At 41.3% G+C, this 23998-nt stretch overlaps 1 protein-coding gene across 5 annotated transcripts in view; it reads right to left on the bottom strand.

The window, feature by feature from the left end:
* RASSF6 (Ras association domain family member 6) overlaps positions 1-23998 on the bottom strand; it is a 133501-nt gene that overhangs the window by 2053 nt on the left and 107450 nt on the right. For all 5 annotated transcript variants that reach the window (XM_056567813.1, XM_056567823.1, XM_056567832.1 and 2 more), the window contains 5 exons: positions 11041-11234; positions 7473-7574; positions 4251-4302; positions 1072-1190; positions 889-986 (listed from right to left, as the gene is read on the bottom strand). In XM_056567813.1, coding sequence (XP_056423788.1) covers positions 889-986; positions 1072-1190; positions 4251-4302; positions 7473-7574; positions 11041-11234 — 565 coding nt within the window. The remainder of the gene's footprint in view (positions 1-888; positions 987-1071; positions 1191-4250; positions 4303-7472; positions 7575-11040; positions 11235-23998) is intronic.

Here is a 23998-nt window from a genome sequence, read left to right as displayed (position 1 = left end):
ATTGCCCCGTGTAATAGACCCTGTGATCCGCCCACAAACAAGAAAAATGTTTTCAATTGCTGATGAGTCAGGATTATATGTGTGCTTAAAAATCAACATTCATCAACAGCATATCTTCCTCTGTTAACAGGGGATGTGCTGTCAATTATAAATGTAAATGGCCGCCCAGAAGATCTAGAGATTATTTGGGCAGCACTTCACTATGACTATTCACATTACTATAAATGATGGGCCTGTATAAAGGGCTATTTAGGTAAGCTGATCAATGCTTGTATCAAGCAAACATCTGCCTGTCTATTTCAGCCCTAAATGTTTTGACAATACTTGCTCCTTAGCCTTTCACTTCTGTTTCAATGCTGACACAGTCCCATTTCCTCCCAAAGGCTTGATATGGTGGGCTCTGTTGCTTGGGTATGTGGTAAGTTTCAGCTGCCACATGGAATAGTTTATTTGTACCGTGTTATTATTGAAACGGAGGGCTGTGGAGCAAGAATTGTCATAACATCATAGAGCCAAGGACATGCCTCTTTAAGGATTAGCAATTGCTTTTCAATAGGCATGTGCCTATAGCTGGGCATATATATGAAATTTGTCATCTGATTTAGCATGCAAAACTACATCTTCCAACATATCCCATCAAGTTCTGACTGCCACAGTCTGTCCCAGCATAATAAAAGACAACAGCTAGAAAGTTACAGGTTGGAGACCTCTGCCTTTGAGAAGCCAATGAAGAACCCAGTATTTAAGGTAAAAAAATGTACTTTCTCTCCCATACACATTCCCTGCACTGTTAGTGATCGCTACTCATTTCCCTCTTATTCAGGCTATAAGATGCATAAATGCTCACAGTTAGAAAAATATAGTAAATTAAAAAAGAATGCTGTTTACTTAGCAATTGTTCTTTGTATCTCTCGCTCTTCTTCCTCGTTCAGTCGCTGCAAAATGGTTTCCAAAAGAGGAAGGCTAAATTTTATATATTGTGCTACCTGTTACACAAAAAAAACAAGTATTGGTCAATGCTTCCCTAGCAACAATAACAAAAATTATGTTAGAAAAGTGATGTGTATATACATCACAGCTGATTTCTTCAGCTTCTCTGTCCATGAGAAACATTCTTGCTATGCTTCCTGAAGGGCCTTGTAAGAGTCTTTCCCAAAGCGGACAGTCTGTGCCCTTGAGCTTTTTCTTTTCTAAAAATAAAAAATAAAATAAAATAATAAAACATTTATATGTGAAGATATATAGCTGATAAAGAATATATTGTCACTGTATTTTGTAATTCATGGTTTCCTTAAATACAGAAGCTGCATTACTACAGCTCTACTGCTCCCACTAGGGGCAGCAACGATAAACATTAATATTTTTTAATTTCAGTATGGAACAGATTTACCAGTGTGCATAGCTGTTTATTTCTCTAGAAATCCACATTGAAGATACTTGTCAGGTGAAACCAACTCCTCTTAATTAATAGTGAATACATAGAAGTAAGAGTCAATTCTGACTAGACATGAATGGCAGCTTTCTTTGTTGTACCTCAGCAACATAATAATGGGGTGTCTCCTCCACTTTACACCCTGAATAACATGGGAATTTTTAATCAGAAGATAAGTTAAAATAACTCTGCCCCCTTGGCCATATAGGTCACATGTGCCCTTATTAAGCAAGCTTTTTTAATTCTAGGTCTGGTAGTCTCTGCCTTCATGCTGTATCTCCAGTTCGGGGGTCACTTCTCTTTTTTTTCCCATGTGACTCTCTGTGTAGTACACATTCATTGTTGTTCCCTGTTGCCTAACTGCTTGCGGCATCTCTGGCCTGGGGAGTCACTCTACTCTGCTACTCTCCCTGACTCCGTTGTGTTCCTCTGTGGAGATAGTGACAACTGGAAGTGATGTATCTGCACTTCGGGTTTGTGGCTTCCTTATTTACCCCTTTGTTTTGAATAAAGTTTCCTGTCTTAAGTTTCGGAAGGGGGGCTTTCTTTTTGGTGCCAGACTGGCACCTATTTTAACACTGTTTGGCTCTACACTCTTCAATTTGTATCCTAATTGTGCAATCAGCTCTCTGTGATTCAGAACAGTGTTTATATACACTTTGCGTTTACATATTTCAAACGAATGTTCTATCTCTCCCTTCTCCTCGTTACTTGTCTGATTTTTAAGGCCCTCTTTACACATGTCTGGCGGCAGTTACCTATGGCGAGTACTGGAGGGAAACTGATTGCATTACTGATCCCATTCATTTAAATTGGATAGTTCCTATTCATCCGGCAACTCAAGTTGAACACCAGATGGTGAAACAAGCTGCATAGGTGCCAGACAGGAAACACATCTTTCTGTGTTCCCCTATCCGGCATGCACATTAATTAACACCGGATCCTAAACAACTGATGGCAATCGATGCACTTCTGCCATCAGTTTTGGCAATAATTGCGGCAAGTTTTAGCTGAGCCAGACGCTGTGAGTGCAGCCTCAAGGCATTACTTTAGCAGTTCGGTTTGAGAGCATCACATTGCTATGCAACCATTTGACACATCAGCTGATTCATGCCACACCATTATAGGTTACTTAATCGTAGCCGCGAGCAGCATTTGTGGACAAGACCAAGCAGATAAGATGCAAAAAGGGACCGTCAGACCCACAAGCTCCGCAGAGCTCTTGTCTTTTTCCTTCCCACCCAGCTTTGTTCTCTCCTTGTGGACTATGAAATAAAGCATCATATTTGGGTGAGTGACATACTTCAATTATCTCCGCTATTATATGTAGTATATGTAATACTTATACTAAATTATTATTTACATTGATCTATATATGCTCCATCCAAATATCACTAGGGATCATTTAGAATGTTGTGATTACTGAGGGATTGGTTTGTTGGAAAGCAATGTAGTGGGGGCTGTATTCCCCAACCCTAAATATTAATGCTGGCTCCAGAAAGTTAAACAGATTTTTAAATTACTTCTATTAAAAAAATCCTAATCCTTTCAGTACTTATGAGCTACTGAAGTTAAGTTGTTCTTTTCTGTCTAAGTGCTCTCTGATGACACGTGTCTCGGGAACTGTCCAGAGTAGAAGCAAATCCTCATAGCAACCTCTTCTACTCTATGCAGTTCCCGAGACAAGCAGAGATGTCAGCAGAGAGCACTGTTGCCAGACAGAAAAAAACAACTCAACTTCAGCAGCTGATAATTATTGGAAGGATAAAGATTTTTTTAATAGAAGTAATTTACAAATCTGTTTAACTTTCTGGAGCCAGTTGATATATAAAAAAAGTTTTTTTCCTGGAATACCCCTTTAACTTAAAGGCAATGCCATCTATTTACTGATACAAATGAAAACATAGTTTGATTCTTTAGAGAGTACCTATAATTTCTAAAAAAACTTCTAAAAAGTCAAATGGCATGCGATAAGCTTTAAATGATAAGGTCCAGATGCTGAGACCCCTACCAAAAACATAAAATAAGCTTGAAGAAGCCCACAGCTCTCCTTAGAGACTTGAGCATGCAGACTCCAGATTCACAGATGGTCTATCAGCCTATTTTTTTTAATCTGTACTACTTACACTCAGCAATAAATGTTGAGAAGAACTTAAAGGGATATTCCAGGAAAAAAAAAATTTTCTTATATCAACTGGCTCCAGAAAGTTAAGCAGATTTGTAAATTACTTCTATTAAAAAATCTTAATCCTTTCAATAATTATAAGTTGCTGAAGTTGAGTTGTTGTTTTCTGTCTGGCAACAGTGCTCTCTGCTGACATCTCTGCTTGTCTCGGGAACTGCACAGAGTAGAAGAGGTTTGCTATGGGGATTTGCTTCTACTCTGGGCGGTTCCCGATACAGGTGTCATCAGAGAGCACTTAGACAGAAAATAACAACTCAACTTCATCAGCTTATAAGTACTGAAAGGATTAAGTTTTTGTAATAGAAGTAATTTACAAATCTGTTTAACTTTCTGGAGCCAGTTGATATATAAAAAAAAAAGTTTTTTCCTGGGTAACCCCTTTAAAAGAAAGTGGCACAATGTTCAGCTGAGCACTTCTGCTCCTTCATATTAGGAATTGTAAGAGTTCTCAGCACCAAAACCCCCATTGTTTAAAGCTTATAACATGTTACAATGCCATGTTAATAATTAAAATAAAAACAGTTATAAAGGAAATTTTGCAGATATAGTTTTCATACTGCTTTCCAAAGCAATGCTGACTACCTTAAAATAGTACCCAAATCGCACAGTCAAGTAAAAAAAAAAAAAACTCACCACCTGAGGCATGAATAATGTATAGTGCAAATTCACTTGGACTAGTTTCAATCTGTCAAAAAAAAATATAAAGGTTAATACTTATTTAATTCTATAGAGCTATTACAAACTAAAAACAACTAAGAAAAGGGGAGATACATAAAAACAAGTGAGCCAAACATCTGATGCAATTTGCACCACAAATCTGGCTTACATGACCTGTACCATATATTTTATTTAGACATGTTTTAGACACTTTTACATCTTCAAAGGGAGTAACATAAAAAAGGGAGTGGTTTTTCAGGAAAAGCCATGGCTTGAATGCGACACTGTGCATCCAAACATTTTGGTGTAAATTAAGACAATTTATAGATGTCTGAACTTAGATTAAGTGTATGCCAGATTTTCTATGCAGTGGACACAGCACAGAATGATTGTTGCTGTGCAGTCTGGCCTACTTAGGAGGGCTTACAGGTATAACTTGTCATGATTTCCAGCCTTTGCTATCAAAGGGTAAAGCAACCCACTGCTAAGGAGAGAGATTCTGGTGCACTGCTCACACAGTATTAATAAATTTTGCCCACTGTTAACTATAAAGAAAACTTAAAATCTTGAATGTATCCCCTTTTTCAGTCATAAGATCAAACCTCACCAGATATGGCAGTACATTACTGTTTTTAGAGTCATAGAGTCATGTCCTGGAACGGTCCCCCTTACAGGGCTGCTGTTAGGGGATCTACAACTATTACCCCAGTAAGGCACCCAGGCTGGGTAGTACCCCCCAGCACTTGCTCAGCTCCCCCATTTTCCCATCTGGAACATAGCATCCTATGGAGGTGCATGTGACATACACGTCACTCTGCTTTTTCCATAGTAAGCAAAGAGTGCAGGTTCAGTGGAGAAGACAGAATGAGGTGAATGTAACATGCTCTGTTTTTAGAGTCATGTCCTGGAATGGTCCCCACATGTCCCACTTTCCGGGCTGCTGTTGGGGGAAGGGGGGTGCAACCAGTACCCCAGTAAGAGGCCTGGGCTGGGTAGTTCCCCCAGCTCTTACCTACTATGGCCCCATTCTCTGTAAAATGTTGCTGATAAGCTCCCCCATTCTCCCATCCAAAACATGTAATCCTCTGCTTTCTCCATAGTGTTAAACTTGAGCAAAGAGGTGCAGTGTAGGAGACAGATGTCCCATATTCTGGATGGGAGAATGGGAAAGCGGAGTGGCAACATTTTAAAGAGAACAGGAATGCAGTGAGTAGGTGCTGGGGGTACAACTTACAGGGAGGGGCAGCTATTATGTACAAAGGGGCTACTACTACCTACAGGGGGGCTGCTTCTATCTATAGGGAGCTATTGTGGTAGGCTACTTGAGGTAATGGAGTGTATCTAGTACTGGTTGGGTGCTGTTACTAAAGTAGAATTCTAGATGCCAGTGTGGGCTTAACCTCCCCACTCTAAGGATAGTAGCTTACTGGGCCAATTGCCGAGGCAATAACCACCACAGATGCAGGGTTACGGAAACTACTCAATTTTACTCAGGAACTTACAAAACAAACAGGAACAGTTTTAACATTTAGTGCAAACTTCACTGAAGAATGCTTTAGGGATCACATATGCTTCTAGGTACTATGGGACTTGTTGACCTTGCTGAACGACTAGCTTCTTGCTTGACGGAGATTTACTTTATACAGGTTTGAACTTGGAACTTGACTGTGTAGCTTGTATAAGACTAAGGAGCTGACAAAAACTTACTCTGCTCTCCACTTAGGAATCCTGAATTAGAGCTTAGCCCCAGACTGGACCTATTCGGAGCAGAGTTGCCTGAGGCTTTCTATCTCCTGCTATTCTTTCAGAACTTGACTTGCCTGGTTGGCGGGATCCTGTGAAGGATGTTGTCACTCAAGAACAGATTGGTGCAGCAACTGGATTTCCTAGGCCTGTCCCCATGTGGTGAGGTACAGGTCCACAGCAGAGGTCTGAAGGTGACCTCCACTCTCCCTTCCTCTCTCTGAATTAACTCTAGACTAACTACCTCCTCCCAGTCTAGCCAGACTTAGTGGAGCAGGGCAGAAGCCCTAATTGGCTGAAGCAAGCATGTGATCCCTCAGCACAGGGCACAAGAACATAAAAGTGCATTGGCAATACATTACACAGTACAATGAATCAGGAGACATTATACAAATAAACCAGAGCAGTGGGCCCAAAGCAGACATGCTAGGTGACATCCACCTGACAGGTGAGAAAGACAGGTGTGTTCTGCGCCGGGAAACCACGCTACTACTACCTACTGAGTGTGGCTACTACTATCTACAAGAGGGGCTGCTACTTTGTACAGGGAAGGCTACTACTACCTATAGGGGGGCCTCTGATATCTACAGGGGGCTACTATTACTGACAGGGGGGCTGTTAACAGGGGGACCTACCTGCAGGAAGTGACTATCTACAATTTTAGGGGGCTGTTACTTACACGGGGACCTACCTACAGGTGGAAACTCTTTGGGAATCACATGCTCACCATGGGATCAAGTTACCCCTAGAGGGGAGAGGTTATGTCTGGTTTTGGAGAAAATAAACTTTTTGGCCAGCAGTAAACTCAAGGCACAGTGGATATCTGTTGAGAAAGCGCCACATTAGATATAAGAGAGAACTTCTGCAATTCTTTCTCACCTCCTAGATAATGTAACTGTTAGAGAGAGTCCAAAGAGCTAAGGGGTACGTTGTCGCATGAAAAAAGCTTGAAGATTGGAGTGCCCTAAAGCATCCTTTCGTGGAGCTGATACTGGAGTAGAAAAAAGAAGAACAGGGCTCTCTAGTCTTTGGAGCAGGTGTTGCTTAGTTGTTAATTGTTGCTCAGAAAAAGGTTTTAGAACAACGATGCTACCAAGGTAGAGCAGGAAGTTAGATATGGAGAAGATGTTGGCAGAGAAAGAATGGCCAAAGTGTAGGCCTAAGCTTTTGCCATCCATGATCCATATACTGTTCCAAGAATACATTTAGGATGGCAGGTACTCAAATGAGGGGACCTCTCTACAGATCCTTTTTTGGTGATTTTTGCCTATTCTAGAATGGTGGACAATTAAAAAAGCAGAGCTGGTATGCACAGCTCCAGTGAAGCACATCTGCTGTTGCATGCCAAGCCACAATTGATATAACCACATGTTGCTGTTCATGCTTGCCGGCCATATGTGTAATATAGGCATGTGCTGAAAGAACCAGAACAGTAAACATACAATATCTTCTTACCTTAAACTTGTGTAATAACTGTTCAATTACTTCTCTTGTTTTCATATTGCTGCTGATCATGACTTTTGTCTCTGAACCAAAAGCTGGAGTAAAGATTGAGGTCTAAAAATAGAAATAAAGAAATTAGGAAACATCTTCAGTTTATCAGCAATTTTTGGTACCAGAAAAACCTTATTCCCAGAAACCAGAGATGGTGGGCCTGTCAGTAATATATGCAATTCAAAATATTACCACCAGATGTCACCTGGAGCAGCTATGTTATGGATACTGCACAAATAAAGCAATATAATATCATCTGTATGAAAGCAAACTAAATTACACCTTTTATCAGTTTCCTACTTCCCATGAAACAGGAACAAGCTCCAATTATAATTATAACAGGCATCTATGATTCACTCTAAATTGCTGCAGCATCTCACAGGACGTGTAGTAGTTAAGCTGATTGAGAATGGTGCTTCAAGTAACTGGGGTGGTTCAAGATCAAGCATGTCAAACTCAAAGGCTAACATGGGCCAAAAAAACAAGGTTTAAGTTTATGTGGGCCGCATGAAAAAAAAACCCTGCACAACACCCCATGTCCCCTTCTCACAACAACCCATGCCACCCTGCACAATATCTCATGCCCCCCTGCACAAGACCTCATGTCCCTCCCTGCACAAGACCCATGTCCCCCCCTGCACAAGACCCCATGCCCCCTTTGCACAAGACCCCATGCCCACCCTACACAAGAAACCATGCCCCCCTGCACAACACCTCATGACCCCCTTCACAAGACCCCACGACACCCCTTCACAAGACCCCATGCCCCTTTTGTACAACACTCCATGCCCCCTTTGCACAAGACCCCATGTCCCCCTGCACAAGACCCTGCTCCCTGCACAAGACTTTGCAGTACAGTTCCCCCACATTAGGTGCAATATAGTTCCCCCACATTAGGTGCAGTACAGTTCCCCACATTAGGTGCAGTACAGTTCCCCACATTAGGTGAAGTACAGTTCCCCACATTAGGTGCAGTACAGTTCCCCACATTAGGTGCAGTACAGTTCCCCCACATTAGGTTGGAAGTATAGTTCCCCACATTAGGTGCAGTATAGTTCCCCACATTAGGTGCAGTATTGTTACTCACATTAGGTGCCATATAGCTCCCCCACATTAGGTGCAGTACAGTTCCCCCACATTAGGTGAAGTACAGTTACCCACATTAGGTGCAGTACAGTTCCCCACATTGGGTGCAGTACAGTTCCCCCACATTAGGTTGACAGTATAGTTCCCCCACATTAGGTTGGAAGTATAGTTCCCCACATTAGGTGCAGTATAGTTCCCCACATTAGGTGCAGTATAGTTCCCCACATTAGGGGCAGAACAGTTTACCCACATTAGGTGCAGTACAGTTCCTCCACATTAGATGTAGTATAGTTCCCCACATTAGGTGCAGTACAGTTCCCCCATATTAGGTTGGCAGTATAGTTCCCCACATTAGGTGCAGTACAGTTCCCCCACATTAGGTACAGTACAGTTCCCCACATTAGGTTGGCAGTTTAGTTCCCCCACATTAGGTGCAGTATTGTTCCCCCACATTGCGTGCAATATAGTTCCCCCACATTAGGTGCAGTATAGTTCCCCAACATTAGGTGCAGTATAGTTCCCCACAATAGGTGCAATATAGTTCCCCACATTAGGTGCAGAACAGTTCCCCCAAGGACATACAGCCTTCGGCCATATACACTGTATGGCTGGAGGCTGTATGCCTGTTTACCCCCCCAGTTCAGTGTTCCGACCACCACTCCTCCGGTCTGGGGTCACAATCTACTGCTCATGATCTACTGGTGGTAGGAACACCGAAGATGACGTGCTGGTGAGTGGTGACTTACCATACCCACGCGTCCTCCTCACTGCTCCGCTCTGCTCTTCTCCTATGTGCGCACGGAGGGGACGTGAGTGATGTTCCTGCATGCGCTACCTCCCAGCTGCCCCTGCGTTTTTAAAGTTAACGCGGGGTCACAGAGAGGTAACCGGGGCATCCTTGTGTGCTGAAAAGATTTTTCGGTATACAGGGATGCCCTGAATGTGACAGGGGACCCCTGCGGGCACGGGGCCCGGAGCAGGCGCTCCAGGAGTGCTAATGATGATCTGGCCCTGACCAGAGCAATGAATATCTTTGCGGGGCCACAAAGATATTCATTGTGGGCCGCATGTGGCCCGCGGGCCGCATGTTTGACAACCATGTTCTAGATGGTTCTCTCTGACCTCCAACCTTGAATGATAGATCTCTTCCTATACTCGAGAGATATATCAATCAAGGTTGGTAAGGAAAGGAGAAAGTAGGGTAAAGGAGGTATGGATACAAATATTCTATTAAATGGGCACTGTCAGATTCTAAAACTTTTTATGTGTTGTTACTGATGAAAATTAAAGACCTTTTGTAATATGGTTGTTTAAATTGTGAATATTAAATAAAGAAAACAGCCCCTGAAAATTCCACCACTAGGGGTCCCCATATCTACAGGGACACTAACCAGTTGTGCAGTAGCATCAGGCTTGTCCATGAGTCATGGACAAGAGATGACTCATGGACAAGGCTGCATGAGCAGACACACCAATCACCTCCCCCCACCCCAAGGGAGGGACGACCTTACTTCCCCTGAGAGGATTTCTAACACTGTGAGCTAATAAAAAGAGGTATTTTTATAATAGATATAGGTGATAGAGGCATAAAAATGAGATGCACATGGTCAGGATTAGGTACTGTGTAACATATAAAAGGAGTAGTGTACTGCAAAGTATTTCCACTCCGTTAAGCCCAGGCTGCAAAAAAAAAAAAAAAATACATTTTAACTCACCTTCCTGCATTGCAGCTGTTTGGGCCTATCAGAGGCCGAGGCGGGACATCACTGTGGCAGGTGATAGGCTAAGCGCAGTGTGTGATGGTCCGTGCACAGGAAGAAGGCAGAAGACCAGAAGACCGAACAGCTGTAGCAGCGCTACGAGGGGAACGCAGGAAGGTGAGTTAAAGTTTCTTTTCTTTCTTTATTTATTTTTTGCTGCCCGGGCACAACGGAGTGGAAATACTTTGCAGTACACTACTCCTTTAATTCTTTTTTTTTTTTTTGTGGGATCTGACAGGTACGCTTTAAGAATGATACTATACATATATTCTATTCAAGAATGAGGACCTCAACCCTTGGGAAATTATTATGTTTCACTTTTGCCTATTAAAGATTATGGAATAATCCAGTTCTATATATGTGACCATAAATGAGAAACATATTAGGTAAAAGTATTCGTTACAGTCATGTTTATAATTCAAATCAGGAAATAATAATATTTTTTACCATATTACTTATAACTCTCTCTATTCTTACTTTATTCTGCAACTTACTCCCTTTTGTTCAACCTCTAATAATGCTTTGATATGAAAAGTGCATCAATATAGGTTATTCAAGTGTGTGTATATATACATACACATGCATACACACACACACACACACACACACATACATACATACATACAGTACATACACACACGCAAGCTCCATTTTGACTGCTGGACAAAGTGAACTCTTCTTACTTTGAAGTTGTAGAAGTGACCATTGATAGAAAACCGATGCTGCTGTTGATGAGCCTTATCTGGAGTGTCGGGCCGAATCCTTTTTTTCACTAAAGCAGCGTCACTCATGGTTCTATACAAAGACGGTGAATCAGGAGCTTGGTTGTTAAGATTAGGTCTGAGAGTACTTGTGTCATAGTCATATTTTGAGGAATCTAAGGATTGTAAAAAAAGATAACACTGTGAATAAAACAGTGAAATTATGAGAGCAATATAATAAATTGAAGATAGATAGTAATGATAATGTATATTGTATGGTAGTTTTTAATTAGCCTGAGCCTACAACTGACACATGATGCTCTCATTGCCTAATGTAAGTAAATTTTTAGGGGGAATTTATCATTTACAGCTTTTTAACCCCTTTTTGAGTTCCGCATTGTTATTTATGCCAGTTTAATTTGCAAACAATATATCATGTTAATGCATAATGTATCATGAATTTACACATTTTTTTCCATGGGGTTTGTACACCACCTATCTAGTAGAGTGAAGTCACACAAAATATTTGGCATATAATAAATGTGTCTAAAAACACAAAAGATTTTGCATATAATAAATGTGTCTAAAAACACATTTTAGAAACACACTGCAACTCTATCTCTTCAAGCACAGTGAAAGATATACAAAAAAGGCATTAGTGCTTGATAAATGGGTCTAAAAATTCAGAGACAAAATATGTATTATTGAAAAGCAATTTAAACCTAAACACATTCCAAGGCATAAGAAATGTGATAATAATAAAAGAGACTGTCCAATAAAGTGTCATGAAGCATAAAAAACCTGAAATGCTAACCTGTGTAAGAACCTTAACCCCTTAAGGACGCAGGACGTAAATGTACGTCCTGGTGAGGTGGTACTTAACGCACCAGGACGTACATTTACGTCCTAAGCATAACCGCGGGCATCGGAGCGATGCCCGTGTCATGCGCGGCTGATCCCGGCTGCTAATCGCAGCCAGGGACCCGCCGGCAATGGCCGACGCCCGCGATCTCGCGGACGTCCGTCATTAACCCCTCAGGTGCCGGGATCAATACAGATCCCGGCATCTGCGGGAGTTCGCGATTAAAATGAACGATCGGATCGCCCGCAGCGCTGCTGCGGGGATCCGATCATTCATAACGCCGCACGGAGGTCCCCTCACCTTCCTCCGTGCGGCTCCCGGCGTCTCCTGCTCTGGTCTGTGATCGAGCAGACCAGAGCAGGAGATGACCGATAATACTGATCTGTTCTATGTCCTATACATAGAACAGATCAGTATTAGCAATCATGGTATTGCTATGAATAGTCCCCTATGGGGACTATTCAAGTGTAAAAAAAAAATGTAAAAAAATGTAAAAGTAAAAGTAAAAAAAAAGTGAAAAATCCCCTCCCCCAATAAAAAAGTAAAACGTCCGTTTTTTCCTATTTTACCCCCAAAAAGCGTAAAAAACATTTTTTATAGACATATTTGGTATCAGAATAAAGAACACATGTCATTTTTACCATAAATTGTACGGCGTGAAAACAAAACCTTCCAAAATTAGCAAAATTGCGTTTTTCGTTTTAATTTCCCCACAAAAATAGTGTTTTTTGGTTGCGCCATACATTTTATGATATAATGAGTGATGTCATTACAAAGGACAACTGGTCACGCAAAAAATAAGCCCTCATACTAGTCTGTGGATGAAAATATAAAAGAGTTATGATTTTTAGAAGGCGAGGAGGAAAAAATGAAAACGTAAAAATTAAATTGTCTGAGTCCTTAAGGCCAAAATGGGCTGAGTCCTTAAGGGGTTAAAGGGGTACTCCGGTGAAAACCTTTTTTCTTTTAAATCAACTGGTGCCAGAAAGTTAAACATATTTGTAAATTAGTGCATGAGGAAACAAAGAAAAGTCGGCACTCCCCGGATTTCCAATTCAGCAGATTTTATTGCACATTACTCACAGCCGTAGTACAATTCTCGGGGAGACGACGGATGGTACAAGGGGGGTACCACAGAGAGGCGACACCTGTGTTTCGCACTTAGTAGTGCTTCAACGGGCCTAACTATTTACCGGAACGTGTCATCTTCTAATACAGGTGAGTTTAGTAATTGGACCTATCACCATCAAACACACCTTGTGACGTTAAAAGAAGGGGAGGAGATTGCTTTGTTAAGCTTGTTCCTACTTAGATCAACTCATTGTTCAGACTGTCAGGACTGGTACCGTAAAAAACATTCTTAGAAGCAAACTGAGACATCAACTTTATCATTAAGCCCTAAGACTCCCGTTGCGTCAGTAGCAATTATCCATTGTGTCTCTCTTCTAAGAAGGTTTTTGTCCGATCTTAGCCCCGGCCGTGCAGTAACTTTTTCTATTCCTGCAAACCTTAAAGATTCGTGACTTCCTCCATGGGCTTCTACTACGTGGACAGTTTTTACGTTTAAAAAGAAATAACACACAAGATTCAACATATCAAAAACAGGCAACTGAGTTAGAAAGAAGACTAATAGAACGTAACTACCCAGTAGATCTAATTAAGAAAGGGAGACAAAAAGCAGATGGAAAAAACAGAGAAGAATTGTACAGAAAAAAACAAAAAAACGCGCCTTTGAATAGGTTCACGTTCACATTTCAGAATTCACCGGTAAATAAAATGATAGAGAGAGCAATTTGGAGGAACTGGTATATACTAGAGACAGATAAAGATCTCAAAGAAATGGCAGGAAAGAAACCATTAATCTCCTATAGGAAAACGAAAACAATAGGAGAAGTATTGAAACGCGCACATAATACACAAAAAGATAAAGAAAAGAAGAGAAAAACAGACTGGTTAACTAGTCACGTACCAATAGGGAATTTCCAATGTAAAAATTGTAATTTTTGTAAATATAATCTTGGCTTGCAAACATTCAGAATAGGTCCAATTACCCATACGGTTAGCGAACTTATTACGTGTAAGACAAAAAACGTGGTTTATGTTATATTCTGCCCATGTGGCTTCTACTATATAGGAAAAACAATCAGACAAATGTGCGCAAGAATTAGAGAGCACTTTTACTCTCTACGCACTAAAAAGGGAGCTCCCAGATTTATTTCCCACGTAGTAGAAGCCCATGGAGGAAGCCACGAATCTTTAAGGTTTGCAGGAATAGAAAAAGTTACTGCACGGCCGGGGCTAAGATCGGACAAAAACCTTCTTAGAAGAGAGACACAATGGATAATTGCTACTGACGCAACGGGAGTCTTAGGGCTTAATGATAAAGTTGATGTCTCAGTTTGCTTCTAAGAATGTTTTTTACGGTACCAGTCCTGACAGTCTGAACAATGAGTTGATCTAAGTAGGAACAAGCTTAACAAAGCAATCTCCTCCCCTTCTTTTAACGTCACAAGGTGTGTTTGATGGTGATAGGTCCAATTACTAAACTCACCTGTATAAGAAGATGACACGTTCCGGTAAAGAGTTAGGCCCGTTGAAGCACTACTAAGTGCGAAACACAGGTGCCGCCTCTCTGTGGTACCCACCTTGTACCATCCGTCATCTCCCCGAGAATTGTACTACGGCTGTGAGTAATGTGCAATAAAATCTGCTGAATTGGAAATCCGGTGAGTGACGACTTTTCTTTGTTTCCTCATGCACTGATGGTATATTCTACGTGTGTCCGAGGACCACCGTATCCTCACTCCGCTACAGCGACTTAGTGTCCACTCGCCTTCAGGTACAGAAGTTAGCAGTGCCGAACTACTTATCTATACGCTACAGTATTCCTTTGTTACTTTTGTGTTCTGAGCACGCTGAACAATGTCTGACCCCACGCCACAAAATGTGGAGATGGACCAAGCAAGTCATGCGGATCAGCTTCAACTTGCACTCCAGCCAGGGAGAGACGACGCAGGGGGGTACTTTTTGGAATGTGAATCCACTGAAGATCTAGAGCTCATCAGTGTCAAGACGCTAGAAAACAGAATAGTGTCTTTGTCAGAAAAAGAAATCGCAGTATACTGGACTGTCAACTCATTACAAGCATATGCTCAATGCGAACGAGCCCCTAGAGGACTTAGGTCTATGAAGACCCCAGCACAATATCAAGATGACAGCGTGTTTATGGATATGTGGATTAAAGCACACAATGAGCACGCTTTAAAATTGTCACATCTAATATTAACCCGCAACCGAATTGAATATGATCATATTTCTGAAGATTTAAATAAAGCTAAGAGTGTATACAGAAAAAGAGTGGAGAACGAAGTAGCAAGTGCGTTTTTTTCTAAAATAGAACCGAAATTTAAGACTCTACAGGAAGAGACAAAAAGTAATAAAAGAGAGAAATATGTACGAGATAAGCAAGATTACGAAAATAATAAAGTCTTCAATTGGCATACTAAAAGTTACAATACTGAATCCTATGGTTACAAGAAGAAAAATAACCGAAAATTTGCTAAAACCGCAACAGCATCCTATAACGAACAGAAGTCTGAACAGGTCTCTATTCCATCTGCAATTAACATCCCTTTAGAAAAGCCCATACGCGACGTTCAAGGAGAAAAAGTTATAAAGGAACAAAAGAAAAGAAAAGTGAACCCATAGATGACCTAGTAACAGCTACTACTAATAACGTAATCAACTTAACTGAACATGAATTGGATAACAGCACCATCTAACTACTGTCAAGAGGACTGAACTTTGGACTATCAGAAGACTTCAATCCCACAACGTTTGAAATAGATCTGGAACGAGCAATTAGGAACATTAATCTTAAAAAATATTACGCTAACAGACCATCAATAGAGTCTGATTTATACCCAGGAGAATTACCAGTGAGGACTGACAATTTGGGACTTATACCCACGGAGTTCTCCGATCATGAAAAGAAATGTATCGAAATGATGGTCACAGAGTTTGGGACACTGAGTGATGTACCGAGTCCAGATAATTTAACTTATAGGTTTAATAAAGGGAAGAGGTCGACATTCTCACCCCCAGTGGCACCGGGCGGGTGTGTCAACCTATTCCAAAAAGCAGTTCAAAAAGATGTGAAATTTGTCTTATATCCTCTAATAATTTACCTGTTAAAGAACAAGAAGCTCTAATTAAACTCAAGAAACGGAGTGATATCGTTATAGTTAGAGCGGATAAAGGAGGGAGTGTAGTGGTGGTCTCGAAGACACAGTATAATGAAGAAGCCGAAAGGCAATTGTCAGACCATACCACATACACTCCCCTCTTGAGCGATCCGACTAACAAAATATTAGAGAGCCTGAAAGGTTTTTTGAGTAAATCTGTGTTTGAAGGTATTATCTAGAAAAAAAACGTAGATAAGTTAACTCCTGAATGCCCGTGCCCTGCAAAATGGTATCATCTACCAAAAGTGCACAAGTCACTGAGCCGACCCCCTGGGCGACCTATCGTCGTGGGGATCGGCTCAGTGACTGAGCACTTGTCTCAATATATAGATTTTTTGCTCCGTCCTATTTTGCCCACAATTCCAGCGTACATTAAGGACACTAGTCACCTATTATCTATAGTGATTGACTTACCGTGGGAAGAAGGTTGGAGTTTATGTTCCATTGATGTCACTAGCCTGTACACCCGTATCCCCCACGATACGGGTGTGCAGGCAGTGACTGAAATTTTGAAAAGAACAGAGAACTCCAAACAGTATATTAAATTTGTACAAGATGCCCTCAGATTCATCCTACAGAACAGTACTTTTGTATATGAAGAAAGGTGGTATAGACAGGACACCGGGACCCCGATGGGGACACCGGTGTCCTCTACATACGCTAATCTGTATTTAGCTAACTTTGAGAATAACATAGTATATACTACCGCTAACCCATTCATTAAATACATAAGAACTTATGTCCGATTTGTGGACGATATTCTGTTAATATGGTCAGGAACTAAAAACCAATTCTATCAGTTTGTAGATTACCTTAATGATGCTAAGGGATATAATATGGAGTTTACACACCAATATGGCGGTGATACACTGGAATTCCTAGACATTAAATTGATAGTGAAAGAAGGGAAATTAATAAGTGAAGGTTACAGGAAGGAAGTGGCAAAGAATACGATACTTCACTATCAAAGTTCCCACACACAAGCAGTCAAAAACGGTATTCCATATGGACAGTTTTTACGTTTAAAAAGAAATAACACACAAGATTCAACATATCAAAAACAGGCAACTGAGTTAGAAAGAAGACTAATAGAACGTAACTACCCAGTAGAGCTAATTAAGAAAGGGAGACAAAAAGCAGATGGAAAAAACAGAGAAGAATTGTACAGAAAAAAACTAAAAAACGCAATGGATAATTGCTACTGACGCAACGGGAGTCTTAGGGCTTAATGATAAAGTTGATGTCTCAGAATGTTTTTTACGGTACCAGTCCTGACAGTCTGAACAATGAGTTGATCTAAATAGGAACAAGCTTAACAAAGCAATCTCCTCCCCTTCTTTTAACGTCACAAGGTGTGTTTGATGGTGATAGGTCCAATTACTAAACTCACCTGTATAAGAAGATGACACGTTCCGGTAAAGAGTTAGGCCCGTTGAAGCACTACTAAGTGCGAAACACAGGTGTCGCCTCTCTGTGGTACCCCCCTTGTACCATCCGTCGTTTCCCCGAGAATTGTACAACGGCTGTGAGTAATGTGCAATAAAATCTGCTGAATTGGAAATCCGGTGAGTGCCGACTTTTCTTTGTTTCCTCATGCACTGATGGTATATTCTACGTGTGTCCGAGCACCACCGTATCCTCACTCCGCTACAGCGACTTAGTGTCCACTCGCCTTCAGGTACAGAAGTTAGCAGTGCCGAACTACTTATCTATACGCTACAATATTTGTAAATTACTTCAATTAAAAAATCTTAATCCTTCCAGTACTTATTAGCTGCTGAATGCTACAGAGGAAATTCCTTTCTTTTTGGAACAATGATGACATCACGAGCACAGTGCTCTCTGCTGACATCTCTGTCCATTTTAGCAACCGTGCATAGCAGATGTATGCTAAGGGCAGCATGGTGGCTCAGTGGTTAGCACTGCTGCCTTGCAGTGCTGGGTCTTTGGGTTCAAATCCCACTAAGGACAACAATAAATAAAGAGTTGTTATTATTATTATAATGATGTCAGCAAAGAGCACTGTGCTCGTGATGTCATCAGAGAGAATTCCAAAAAGAAAAGAATTTCCTCTGTAGTATTCAGCAGCTAATAAGTACAGGAAGGATTAAGATTTTTTAATAGAAGTTATTTACAAATCTGTTTAACTTTCTGGCACCAGTTGATTTAAAAGAAAAAAGGTTTTCACCCCGTACCCCTTTAACCTCTTAAGGACATAGGACGTTCTCTAACGTCCCCGCTACCTTGGCTTTAATGCCCAAGGACGTTAGAGAACATCCTGGTGTTTCTCCTGTCTCTGCCACTCGCCGGGCAGAGATCGGAAGCAGATGCCTGCTGAAATCCTTCAGCAGGCATCCAGGGCAAACGCCAAGGGGGGCCATGTAGGCCCCCCATGTCGGCGATCGCTGCAAATCGCAAGGGAAATCGCCCTTGCGATCTGCGGCGATACCGGGCTGATCGGGTCTCTAGGACCCGACCGCCCGGTAATTTTGCATGATCCCGGCTGTCACAGACAGCCAGGACCATGCTGGAGTATAGGAGCGAGGTGGAAAGCCTGCCACCTCCTCCGATCCCCTGCGATCCGTCGGTTAACTAACCGACCAATCGCAAGGGGGGGGGGGGCGGTTACTTCCTCCCGTCCTGCCCGGCCACTGGAAGTCCGGAGAGGACGGGAGGAAGACCGGAGGACGCGGCGGGGGACGGGGGAGTGCTGGGTCCGGCCCCGGTACTTACCTCGTCCCTGAAGACCCGGATCCCGGCGACGGAGACGGTGGCAGCGGCGACAGGTGAGTTGATCTTCAGCCGCCGTCGGGCCCTTTAGAGCAATGCACGTCGCCGTAAAGCGACATGCATTGCTGTATTGGGACCCTGTATACTACAACTCCCAGCATGCCCAGACAGCCCTTGGTGTCTGGGCATGCTGGGAGCTGCAGTTTTGCAACATCTGGAGGTCCACAGTTTGGAGACCACTGTGCCCTTCCAGATGTTGCAAAACTACACATCCTCAGCATGCCCTTACTGTCCAGGCATGCTGGGAGTTGTAGTTCTGTAACATCTGGCCCTTCAGATGTTGCAGAACTACAACTCCCAGCATGCCTGGACAGTTTTGGCATATTGGGAGTTGTAGTTTTGCAACATCTGGAAGGGCACAGATTGGGAACCACTGTATTAGTGGTCTGCAAACTGTAGTCCTCCAGATGTTGCAAAACTACAACTCCAAGCATGCTGGGAGTTGTAGTTCGGCAACATCTGGCTCTAAAGATGTTGCCGAACTACTACTCCCAGCATGCCTGAGAATGCTGGGAGTTGTGGTTTTGCAACAACTGGAGGCACACTGGTTGGGAAACATTGTCTGTTTCCTAACTCAGTGTTTCCCAACCCGTGTGCCTCCAGCTGTTGCAAAACTATAACTACCAGCATGCACTGATAGACTTTGCATGCTGGGAGTTGTAGTTTTGCAACAGCTGGAGGTCCCCCCCCCTGTGAATGTACAGTGTACATTCACATGGGCAGGGGGCTTACAGTGAGTATCAGGCTGCAAGTTTGCGATGCAGCAAATTTTGTGCGGCAGCTCAAACTCGCAGCGGGAAACTCGCTGTAATCCCCCGCCCATGTGACTGTACCCTAAAAACACTACACTACACTACACTAACACAAAATAAAATAAAAAGTAAAAAAAACACGACATATACACATACCCCTACACAGCCCCCCTCCCCTCCCAATAAAAATGAAAAACGTCTGGTACACCACTGTTTCCAAAATGGAGCCTCCAGCTGTTGCAAAACAACAACTCCCAGTATTGCCGGACAGCCTTGACTGTCCAAGCATGCTGGGAGTTTTACAACAGCTGGAGGCCCCCTGTTTGGGAATCACTGGCGTAGAATACCCCTATGTCCACCCCTATGCAAATCCCTAATTCAGGCCTCAAATGCACATGGCGCTCTCACTTTGGAGCCCTGTCGTATTTCAAGGCAACAGTTTAGGGTCACATATGGGGTATCGCCGTACTCGGGAGAAATTGCCTAACAAATTTTGGGGGGCTTTTTCTCCTTTAACCCCTTATGAAAAGGTGAAGTTGGGGTCTACACAAGCATGTTAGTATAAAAAAATAAATTTTTAAACTAACACGCTGGTGTTGCCCTATACTGTTAATTTTGACAAGAGGTAAAAGGGAAAAAAGCCCCCCAAAAATTGTAATGCAACTTCTCCCGACTACGGAGATACTCCATAAGTGGGCGCAAAGTGCTCTGGGGGCGCACAACAAGGCCCAGAAGGGAGAGTGCACCATGTACATTTGAGGTGATTTGCACAGGGGTGGCTGATTGTTACAGCGGTTTTGACAAACGCAAAAAAAAAAAACCCACATGTGACCCCATTTCGGAAACTACACCCCTCACGGAATGTAATGAGGGGTGCAGTGAGAATTTACACCCCACAGGTGTCTGACGGATCTTTGGAACAGTGGGCTGTGCAAATTAACCATTTTGTACAGCCCACTGTTCCAAAGATCTGACAGACACCAGTGGGGGGTAAATGCTCACTGTACCCCTTGTTACGTTCCTCAAGGGGTCTAGTTTCCAAAATGGTATGCCATGTGAGGGTTTTTTGCTGTTGTGGCACCATAGGGGCTTCCTAAATGAGACATGCCCCCCGACCAAAATTTGCTCTCCAAAAGCCAAATATGACTCCTTCTCTTCTGAGCATTGTAATTCGCCCGTAGTGCACTTCAGGTCCACTTATGGGGTACCTTCATACTCAGAAGAGATGGGGTTACAAATTTTGGGGGGTATTTTCTGCTATTAACCCTTGCAAAAATGTGAAATTTGGGGGGGGGGAAACACACATTTTAGTGAAAAAAAAAATATATATTTTTTTACATATGCAAAAGTTGTGAAACACCTGTGGGGTATTAAGGCTCACTTTATTCCTTGTTACGTTCCCCAAGGGGTCTAGTTTCTAAAATAGTATGCCATGTGGGGATTTTTTGCTGTTCTGGTACCATAGGGGCTTCCTAAATGCAACATGCCCCCCAAAAACCATTTCAGAAAAACGCACTCTTCAAAATCCCCTTGTCGCTCCTTCCATTCTGAGCCCTCTACTGCGCCCGCCGAACATTTAACATAGACATATGAGGTATGTGCTTACTCAAGAGAAATTGGGCTACAAATATAAGTATCAATTTTCTCCTTCTACCCCTTGTAAAAATTAAAAAAATTGGGTCTACAAGAACATGCGAGTGTAAAAAATGAAGATTGTGAATTTTCTCCTTCACTTTGCTGCTATTCCTGTGAAACACCTAAAGGGTTAAAATGCTGAATGAATGTCATTTTGAATACTTTGGGGGGTGCAGTTTTTATAATGGGGTCATTTGTGGGGTATTTCTAATATGAAGACCCTTCAAATCCACTTCAAACCTGAACTGGTCTCTGAAAAATAGTGAGTTTGAAAATTTTGTGAAAAATTGGAAAATTGCTGCTGAACTTTGAAGCCCTCTGGTGTCTTCCAAAATTAAAATCACGTCAATTTTATGATGCAAACATAGTAGACATATTGTATTTGTGAATAATTTTTTTTTTATTTGGAATATCCATTTTCCTTACAAGCAGAGAGCTTCAAAGTTAGAAAAATGCAAAATTTTCAATTTTTTCATAAAATTTTCGAATTTTTCACTAAGAAACGATGCAAGCATCGACAACATTTTACCAATAACATAAAGTAGAATATGTCACGAAAAAACAATCTCGGAATCAGAATGATAGGTAAAAACATCCCAGAGTTATTAATGTTTAAAGTGACAGTGGTCAGATGTTCAAAAAACGCTCCGGTCCTAAGGTGTAAAATGGCCTGGTCCTTAAGGGGTTAAAGATATACTATGGTGGAAAACATTTATTTTTTTAGGTCTCTTGAAGTCAACTGGCTCCAGAAAGTTAAACAGATTTGTAAATTGCTTCTATTAAAAAATGTATATCCTTTCAAATGTGCTGGCAATGGGTGTTGTTTATTGTCAGCACATTTTACTAATGTGCACAATAAAGATTTACATTTTTTTTTTCTTTTACTGGAATACAACGAGTTAAGAAAGATAGGAGGGGAGGAAGTTTGATTGTAAAGATGTCAAGAGTTGAGAGTAAGAAAATTTATGAATTTGACACCTTTGATCCCAGAGGGCTTAATTCTAATTATTAGCTTTTTTTTGTAGGGGACGCATCGGTCTCCAGGGTCATCCCTTCTACCTAGAGGATGGTCTCTGGGAACCTCTGCGTCCCCTGGATATACATCATGTCAAGGTTTTCATACAAGGTTTTCATACAGGTTTTTCATGCAGGTTTATCAAGCTTATTATACACTGTTTATCATATTTGCTTTATTTTACTATATATTATTTTATTATTTATGTATTTGTTTATTTTTATTCAATTTTATTTATTATTATTTTCATTCTATTTTCATTTTTATTATTTTATTTTATTTTTATTATTTATATTTTTTTATTGTATTTATTTATTTTAATAAAATTTTAATTTTTTTTATTTATTTATTTATTTTCTCCATGATTATGTACTTATTCATCTATTGTTTATCACATTTCATTATATCAACCCATTTTGCGACTGTAATATATGAATAGTCCTACACGTTTATACACATTGGCCCTCATTTACTATTGCAAACCCGACATGTTTTGTCGGGTTGTGCGCCAGATTGTCGCATTGCACCAGAAATTCTGTATTGATCACGGCATCAGAGGGGTTAGTGGCGACATCCGCGCGATCGCGGATGTCGGCCATTATGGGAGGGTCCCCGGCTGCTGCTAGCAGCCGGGACCCCCCGTGTATGACACGAGCACCGTTCCGATGCTTGTGGTCATACACAGGAGGTAAACCAGGACGTACATTTACGTCCGTGGCCGTTAAGGGGTTAAGCAATGCATTATACTGAACATTTTGATCATATATTCAATAATTATTATTTTCCAAGCAATACATTCAATTCTCCATACTCCTTATAGTCCGACTATTGTTATTTATCTATATCTATTGTATTTGTGCATTACAGTATAGGAATATTATGGATGTGACAAACTTCTCAATATCACCTAAAGTGCTTTAAAGGGAACCAGGTGTTTCATGCTACAGACAGTATAAAACAGGCACAGGCTCCTTCACTACAATTCAGCATAATTTTCAATGAAATGCAATGGGGTTACAGAAATCATAGTCAATGACAAGCCAGAAATGGGGAATTAATTTAAGCAAACCAGCTCTTTGACAACTAATCAACAACATACTGGGAATGATTGAAAGGTCTCTCCCTATTTGTACATTGTTTGTACATTATTATGAGGGCAGCAATCTTGCCTGGTCTGTTTTGAAAAACATTTAGAAAAATGCTTTATGGAAATCCCTGTGTACATTGGCAACAATAGGCTGAAGCTGTCCCTTTGGCATGAATAGGAAACGTGTCTGGCCAAGCTCTGTGGCCTTTTCAGAAAGGGAGGCAAATCTGTGAGAAACAGCTATTGTGTGTGCTTCTGTCATCAATATACTGGTGTCACCTTTCACTATATTCTTGCCTGTGAAGATAGGAAGGACACTGTTGGGAAAGGATCTGTACAGAACAGAAAGACTCATCTTAGATTTAGGCCTAGTGGCCAGAATGGAAACTGCTACATTTCAGGATTATTTAAAAATATATAATAAAAATAATAAAAGACAAAATATGAAAAAAAAAATAATAATAATCTTTATGAATATGGTTAACATAAAAATGTTATTAAAACAAAACTTAATTTAAACAATAGATCATTTTCTGATGACACATTCCCCTTGAG

Source organism: Hyla sarda, chromosome 1, assembly GCF_029499605.1.
Source record: "Hyla sarda isolate aHylSar1 chromosome 1, aHylSar1.hap1, whole genome shotgun sequence".
Lineage (NCBI taxonomy): Eukaryota > Metazoa > Chordata > Amphibia > Anura > Hylidae > Hyla > Hyla sarda.
This window is presented reverse-complemented; position numbering and strand designations above follow the sequence as displayed.